At 38.8% G+C, this 9,248-nt stretch overlaps 1 protein-coding gene across 1 annotated transcript; it reads left to right on the forward strand.

The window, feature by feature from the left end:
- Positions 1-1,747: 1,747 nt before the first annotated feature.
- On the forward strand, positions 1,748-6,295 carry LOC311055405 (up-regulator of cell proliferation-like; the record flags this gene model as incomplete). The annotated part of the gene is made up of 1 exon (XM_084071595.1): positions 1,748-6,295. One exon carries the CDS (start codon positions 1,748-1,750, stop codon positions 6,293-6,295), a length of 4,548 nt encoding a protein of 1,515 aa, XP_083927721.1.
- Between the last annotated feature and the right edge of the window lie 2,953 nt (positions 6,296-9,248).

A 9,248-nucleotide genomic window follows, 5' to 3' on the forward strand; every position in this document is an offset into this window, starting at 1 on the left:
TGTGATAATTGTTGTGAGCTGCATATGAATTGGTTATGACTGCTATGATGCTAATGTATCATGTTGTCTGAAATCCTTCATCAGTGCTGCCCCCTCCTGGTCGGTTCAAGATCCTGCCGCTGAAAACAGGCAGCGTGAACCTTACCTGGGAACCTCCCAAGGGATTGGATGGACCTACGCAGTACAGAATACTCTGGAAATGTGACGAAGAGCAAAAAAGTTTAAAAATCAAAGATAACTGCCAAATTGAAATCAATGAACTTAAATTAGGAAGAAAATATGACTTTGCTGTGGCCACAGAAGCAAAACATGTTAAAAGTGTCTGGTTGACAGAATCTTACTTCACAGGTAAGTAAAGGTTTAATCTGATGTGTTGTACATCAACCTTAAAAGGACCATACCGGTGCTGTGCCAATACATGCCATTGTCTATTCACAGTTTTGCCACATATTGGACATAAACATGGACAATTTTACCTTCACGCCCAATTACATTTTCTCCTAAATCAATAAAACATTGCTCTTACTTACTTGCACAACTGAGTAAATGTTGGATAAACATCATTGTGTGCTGTTTATAAGTCATAGACTTTTGAATTTTGTTTTTTCTTTTTCTAGAGAACATTCGGCAACATTTTTCAAAACCAAGCTGCACTTTAAAGTGCAATGATAATGTAACTTTGACAAAACATAACCATTCAATAATATTACATTTTTTGTATTGCCTATCTTAACCATGTTTCAAGTGTCTGCAAGTATAAATTTATACCTGAAATTAATAGAATTTGGTGACTTCCTCAAAAATAAGACAAACCACGGTATGGAAAATAGAGGCAGTCGCCTAATGTTAAATAGCCAATACTGTGAGCTGCAGACAATGGGCTAAACATGCCAAACCACCGGTATGGTCCCTTGATGCATAATCTAATCATCTGCATTTTATAAAAAGAAAGTGCTTGCTGCATTTAATACATTTGTTCTATTTTTTTTATCTAGAGATCCCAGCCCCAAAAGACTTGATTGTAGACCATCTGAATTCAAACTCTGTAACCATAAGATGGACCAAGGCTCCCAGAATGGACCAGATCCAACAGCATTTTGTCATTTCCTATGGCATCCCTGAAGCAAAGCCCAAGACTATATACACTGAAAGCTGCAGCAGAACACTCTCTGAGTTACAACCTGACACTGAATACAATATCAGTGTCTCAACAGTGCTGCCAGATGGGGAACAGAGTGAACCTGTGTCTAAAACCATAAGCACAAGTAAGAATTCTGCATTATGATGTTATTGCATTATCATCATTATCATGGCTTGTTCACTGCAAAAAAACAAAAATAGAGGTTAATCTTACAGTATGTTAGTGCAGTTGGTAATGTTTTGAAAATATAACACAGTCAGTAATAAGCAAATGTTTTGCCTACAAATATATACATTTTGATAGTTCTATATGAGAACAATAATATTACTTATTTCCGGCATAAACAAATCTAACTAAATCATTAATTGGGTTATTTTTATATTTTGAATAAATAAATACACAAATAAATGTAATACATAATACATTATGTATTATTATATGTATGTATTATTATATAATACACATTTTTATTTCATTTGTTTGTTGTTGTTTTCATTATGGACTATGCCTAAATATAAAGTCGTATAGTTAACGAACATCTGTATGACTTTCTTTTTATTCAATAACAAGTATTTCTCCATTTGTCTTTTCACAGAATCCTGTCTTATGGGGTTGTTATCCAGTGCAGGACTGAAAGACCATTATGAGCACAAACTCAAATTAAGTAGTGTTCTTGAGATAAACCACAATTCTACTTCAGATGAGCCACTTCATACAATGCAATCACTTCCAGGGGCATTTTTAAAGAAGCTCATGATAGCAAACGTCGATGCTAGGAGTGTTAGATGTGTAACTTCAGAAGAAGACAAATACATTTTTGAGTTAGACGGTGGTGACCAAATGGAATCTGAGAGCAACAAAGTCAATGCTATTAACCCACTGGATCTCACAACTGCACTGTTTCTGTGCTCAGATAGTGCTCTGCAACAGGAGATGGTTCAGAAAATGGCAATGTGTCAATTTGCTGTTCCTCTCCTACTGCCAAACTGTGATACAAAAGAAACTACGCTAATGCTTTGGCCTATGCGGGAACTTGTCAAGAAGTTTAAACCCTGCACAACTTCTGAGTCATTTGTTGAGGAAAGTATTGTGGCCTCTAAAATCCCATTAGTTTCCTTCGTCAGTCTAGGAAAGGACAGCTTAGGCAAGTATCAGATTTTGAACAAGATGCTTAACAATGCATTTGTCCATCGTGACATGGATTGTGATGATGCCTCCAGAAAGATATCAGATGGTCTAGTTGAAATCAGCTGGTTCCTCCCATGTGGGAACAAAACCATAGACGTGTTTGCTAAACCAGTGGCTGTGGCAAACCTCAGAGGAGACATTAGGTCCTTTGACAAACAGTTCTCCTTTCTCTGTAACACATCAGCTGCAGTTTACATTTTCAGTGATGATTATGAGGCCGCCCTGAGTGCCCTGAAAGGAAAAAGCAAAAGAGCACAGTATTTTGTTGTTATGAGTGGGAAAAAAAATACTTTCCAAAACACCATAAGAGGACAGCCCTTATTTGATGATAGCAGCAAGTCAATCAAAGTAATTGTCAAGAAAAAGCAACATGACGCAAACTTTGTGAATATCCTGATCTCATCTGTTAATAACATCTCAGATAACAATCCAAATATTGTGACAATCGAAGACATGGCTAATGTTGCTCATCACCATGGCATACTGGTAGATGAAGCCAGTGAAGAGTGTAAGAAAGCCAAAAGGCTGGCAGATGAAATCACCACAAGAATAACAAAAGACACAGTGAATTTCAAAGAGGAACATCTACCTTTACAAGGAATCTTGAGGGAGCTCTCCCTCATAGATAAAGAAAAACGCAAAGCTGGATACCAAGGTATAAGCTCTCTAAAGACAAGGGAAGAGGAGCTGATGAAAAAACAGAAATGTTTCAAAATGACAGCCACCATGGAACGCTTTATCAGTGCAATATTAGCTTCCAACACAGAACGATCCTATTTCCTGAAATGGATGAGAATCAGCCTCGACAACTTATCTCGACAGAACCTGTTGAATTTGAAAGCACAGTACGAAGACCTTTGCCAGGAAAAAGAAATTGCTGTTTTGGACCAGAAAATATCTGCATGCTCTTTGGGCCTCGAGCATTTTCTTCGTGAACTGGGCCAACTGTATGAGTTCTACAATTCTGAACACCCCGTCTCAGAAAACTGTCCTCAAAAGAGCCAAATCAAGAAACTTCCTCTAATATATGCAGAGATGCTGTTGGAAGGTCACCCAATTGAACTTGTAGATGGAGATGCTTCAGACATCCCGCTCAAGTGGATAACAGATGTACTTACATGTCTGCATTCTCATGTGAAATCCAACAGCAAGATCAAGGTAGTTACAGTGTTAGGAGTCCAAGGCACAGGGAAATCAACACTCCTTAATACCATGTTTGGTGCTCAGTTTGCTGTAAGCAGTGGAAGATGCACACGAGGTGCCTTCATGCAGCTGATCAAAGTCAACAAAGAACTCAGAGAGGATCTGAAATGTGACTTTGTCCTGATCATTGACACAGAGGGACTAAAGGCCCCAGAGCTGGCTGAACAAAATGAGAGTCATGAACATGACAATGAACTGGCAACATTGGTGGTGGGACTCAGTGACATCGCAGTTTTCAACATGACGATGGAGGCCTTTGCAGAAATGAAGGACATGTTGCAGATTGTGGTTCGCACTTTCCTTGGGATGAGAGAAGTGGTGAAGAAACCAAAATGCCATTTTGTGCATCAGAATGTCACACTTGTATCTCCAGATGGCAACAGAAGAGAAAGGAAAAAGTTGCTGGAACAGTTGGATGAAATGACTGTGGCAGCTGCCAAAATGGAAAACAATCACACCATCACCAAGTTCAATGATGTGATGGATTATGACTTAGACACAAGCTGCAGTTATATACCAGGGCTCTGGTACGGACTCCCACCCATGGCTCCAGTTAGTATTGGATATAGTGAAGCTGTCTATGAGTTTAAGAAGAAATTGATTCAAGACATCAAGAAATGCCAGGAAACAGAAGATGTAACAGATTTCCTCAAGTTGACAAAAAGACTAAGGGATTCAGTTAAATATGACAATTCCTTCAGTTTCAGAAATAGTCTGTGCACTGCATTCAAAAGTTGGGAATGGGCATTCAACACAAAGATTGACACCTGGATGGAACAGTGTGAAAAACTGTTCAGCGCTTTCAACCAAACAGATACAATTTCAGTGCAACAGGATATGCTGAGGGATGCGAACAAGGTGCTTGAATTGTCAGAAAAGGAAGTATTAGAAAACCTTGAAAAATACCTCAAAAAGCAAGATAGTCATGCCATTTTCTTTCAGACGTTTAGGGAGGAGTTTTCCTTGATGGCCAGAAAACTGAGACAAGACACTGAAAGCAAAGTGAGAAGCAAATTGCTGAAATTATTTAAAAGCAAAGAAGTGGAGCATGAAGCCGACAACATTAAAAGTCCAGAGGCTTATTTACTTGAAAAGAAGATCTTGGACTTTCTGAGTCATTACAGGAACAATCAATCAGCTTTTTCAGATGTAACGCTCAAACAAGAGTTTGAAAATGTTTGGAATAAAGCTGTTTCTGAATGTGAGATCAACTTCCAAGAACTACCAATGCGAGATGTTCTCCAGGAGATGTCTGCCACATTGAGGGAAAATGTGTCCAGCCAGCATAACATCAACTGTGGTGTAGATGAAGTGACTTTGGAGAAATGCGCGAGAGAGAGATTTGTTGTAGAGTCTGGAGGCTGGTGGAAGAAGGCTGGTGGTTTTATGAAGCATCAAAATCCGGACTATCACAGGAAAAAACTGCAAGACTCTTTTGATGGGATCATCAATGAGTGTAATGCCTTCATAACAGAGACCGTGGAAGAGGAAGGCAACTACTCTGAAACCCATATCCAAGACTTGTTAAAGATGATTGATAAATCATTCCAACAACAAAAGAAGCTGAAACTAAGTGAGGAAACAGAAATAAGTCTCAAACTGCACATCTGTGGCATTGCAGCCACAGAGTTTCAGAAGATGCACGATGATTTCATTGCTAAAAACAACCCACAGTTGTTACTTCAGAAATGGAAGAAGAATTACTTCGCGGAATTCATGGGCAGGTTCCATGGCCGAGACCAGTGCCAGAACAAAGCGAGAGACTTTGTCAACCTGTGTTTGCAACCAGCCGTAATGGATTATGTGACCAAGAAAACTGCTCCAGATATTGTAGAAGCAATGTTGATTGATTCAGGGTCAGAGGATTTCAGCCAACAAGGAGCACTCCAGTACTCTATTTTAAAACAGCTTCTTGACAAACAAGAGTACAAGAAATACAAGCAATACATACACAACTATGAAAGGTTCTTAAAGACCTGGCTTGTGGATCAACTTGATGGAAAGCTTTCGGAGAATCCCTACCTGAAGAATTGTGAAAAGAAACATCTCACTCAGATAGTCAAAATGATAACAACTACCATTTCAAAAGTCAGACACTCACCAAACACTGTCACGGATGTAAAATCATTCTTTCAGTCTCTTTGCAAAGAACTTGGGGAGAAGCTTCACTTCCCGAAGAATGCTCTCAATTCCATCATGATTCTGGACATAGCATACAAAGATCAGTTAGCTCTCTGTATCACAGAAAATGTGACCGAAATGAAGCAATTACTCTCAGCTGAATTTGACAAGAGGGTAGACATCAGAAAGAGATTAAGACATCTACTATTCAAACCTCAGTTGTTAAAACAACTGTTTGGCTGCAGAGAAAAATGTCCCTTCTGCAATGCTCCGTGTGAAGCTGGAGAGAGAACCCATAGTGAACACTTTTCCTCTGCTCACCGCCCACAAGGCCTCAATGGCATCAGGACCTCAAAGATGTTGGTGACAGAGACATGCTCCTTCTCTGGGGTGAAAACATCAAATACCAGCCTAACAAGTATTGAGTCAAAAGACTCCCATGCACTCAACAATAAATGGAATTTAACTAAAGGTTCCAACACAGAGGCCACAGACTACTGGAAGTATGTGATGCTCAAATTAAATGACAAAATAGCCAAGGACTGTGGTGCGCTTCCAGCTAAAATCCCTGACAGCTGGAAAAGCATATCCTACATTGATGCAGTGACTAGCCTCAAGAATACATTCAGCATTAAAAGGTAACCAGCCACTTCGGTGGCTTCCTAGACCATGTTGGGGTGAAATGGAGAGGGTGGCAGAGGGGGAGACACAATTATTGCCTAAATGGACAATTGAATAATTTTTAAGCTCTGCCCATTGAGCTGTAATATGTTTTCCCTGGGCCAGTGTTGGCCAATATGTTGCTGTTTAATGTTCTACACTGATCAAGCCAGGAAATAAAGGCTTTTTAAATCTTTGCTACCACAAGAGTGGCCTCTTAAGAATGAGTGCCTCTACTGATGATGATCTCGACTTCCTACTAAGACTACCTTACTACTCATAAGGTACCATTATCACCTTGAGCATTCCATTTGTTGTTTTTAAAATTGTATAGAGGATATGCGTGTGACATCATCATCAAATCCGGAAGTTATGCAGGAATGCCTACTGAGTGTCAAAAAAATACTTTCTGGCCTTGACAGCCCATGCATCCAAACAGAAAAGTCCTATCTGATTGCATTAAACAACATTAAACAATGTTAAACTCACTTTGCATGTTGCTTTGCCACTCGATGTGCCATTCACTAAGCATGCGCATATCCTCTATAGGGTATTGGATATTGTGAACTTCTTGTTCTGCTGTATCTGTATATAATGTTCCATTTATTTCTTAAATGTTTTACACATCTGCCACAATTCTGTGAGTAATGAATGGTCATAATAAAATATTTGAATATTCATCTAATTCTCCCCACCTCTCTTTTCACATATCATATTAGTGAAACAATATACAGAGGAGATATATGACCCAAAAAAAAGCATTTTCCCAGTGATGAATTGAATGCAAAATGTGTGATACAATTAGTAGTCTATTCTAATGGTTTTGATAACATCAGGGTTCATTAAGTATGGAAAGATTATTCAGTAAAACCACTAATACAATATTTTGTGCATTACAGGGACTCACTTTAAAACATTTCAATGTATACTCTGGCTTTTGTGTGCATGGTGCTTTATTAAATATTTCGATATTGGTTGGGCAAACCTTACTTCATCATCACAACCTATTTTAAAGAGGTTTGGCAGACGTGCCATAGTTATGTTATGATATAAGACATAAACGATCTGGGATTTCATACCAATGGATTCAGGTCCAGTGGGCACCTAAACCTTGTGGGCACCTCAACGTGAATGTTTTTTCCTAAATGTAAAAGAAAATTACAAATAAATGTATGCTTTGGGAAATGGCCTAAAATAATGAAAAGTATACATGACATTGCACGGTACATCATTATCAGACCTAAATGTTTTGTTTATCCCCAAAATGACTATCACAGGTTTTGTAGTAATTTCTAGTATTTGAATTATTTCATAAATGTTGAGCCTTAAATGTAATAAAACCATATATGTATCCCCCCGCTCATTTGTAAAATAAATGTAATCTAAAATTAAATATAGCTGCAAGCAGCGATAATACGGGGCCAGTGAATAGCGAGAGAGAGAGAGACATGGAAACGGAATAGATTGAAGAGAGAGAGAGTGACATGGAAACAATAGATTGATGAGAGAGAGAGATGGAAACATAATGGTTTGATTGGACATATCAACCTACTGCCATTAACAGGATTCGAACTCTCAACCTTCAGACTAATAGGCTGCAACACTACCTATAGTGCTATAGCTTTGTCCAGGCTGATATTGTCTGTTGAAGATCATAAACTCTTGCCTTCTTTCATGAACCAAGCCCCTGTTTCACTAACACTAAGATCACTCGTTCACAAACCATTTACCAATGAAGAAATTGTACATCTCCTCAGAACCAAAACTAGTGAAAGTAGCCGATCTACAAGCTCACAAACCATGAAAAGTTGTGAGATTGTAGATCAGCTATTTTCAGAATGAAGTATGTCATACGTTGAAAAAACGTACTCTCAAATAAGCATTTCAGGTTATCTTTACCATTTGCACATGTATTCATTGATACAGTCATGTTGTTTGCAATTCAACTTAAATTAAGTCTGCATCAAGTGAGGCTTGAACTGGCGACCTTGAGATTGTGAGGCATTCATTTAAGGGAGACGCCATTGGCCCAACAGACAAGTAACTGTGAAAAAGGAGATCACACGGATGACACAGTTTCACGCAAATAGCTGAAAAATCCTGGGTTTAAGTGTTTTTCAAACTGCTCAAAATTGCGGACAATCTAAGGGCGGAGCTTACTGGTCAAAGCGATAGATGTGTTCCTCATGAGTCAAGGCACAAGTGTAAGCAAGTTTCACGACTTTCGGCCAAACGAGGCATGACTTTTGCCTGTTTAAAATTTGCATTTTCAAAAAATTGCTATAGCGCCCCCCTTTGGCCAATTGGAGTGAGATTGGTTTCAGTGATATTTGGAATGACCCTGTACATTTCTGCCAAGTTTCAAAGAAATGTGAGTCTGCATGTATGTTTTAGGCACAGATGAATAATTTTCATAAAACTGTAATAGTTAAAATCTATCTCCTCCTGGGATTTTTGAGCAATCTGCACGAAACATTTTACACATGAACTTTGGACCACTGCCTACCAAAATTTCCAACGGATTTTCCATAAGTGAAAAAATGCAGAAGTTAGGAGCCAATGACTGTTTTTCATATAATTCAAAATGGTGGGCGATCTAAAGGTCAGAGGTCAAAAGTCAGACCACGAAAGTTGTCGGGCATGAAGAGACGCATGTGTGTATCGAAGTTTCATGGTTGTAGGTCAAACAGGGCATGAGTTGTACCTGTTCAAAGTTGGCACTTTCAATTGAGTGCTATAGCGCCACCCTTTGACGAATGAGTGTGAGAATTATTTCTTGGTAGTCTTTCATGAGCATCTACCATATGGCCGAGTTTCGTAAAAAGCGTATGCACGGTTAAGCCAGAACTGGCAAAAACAAGTATTTTTCAAACTGCTCAAAATTGCGGAAAATCTAAGGGCGGAGCTTAATGGTCAAATCGATACGTGTGTTCCT

The sequence above is a fragment of the Gymnoscopelus microlampas genome (genome assembly GCF_963454915.1).
Source record: "Gymnoscopelus microlampas genome assembly, chromosome: 2".
Taxonomy (NCBI): Eukaryota; Metazoa; Chordata; class Actinopteri; order Myctophiformes; family Myctophidae; genus Gymnoscopelus; species Gymnoscopelus microlampas.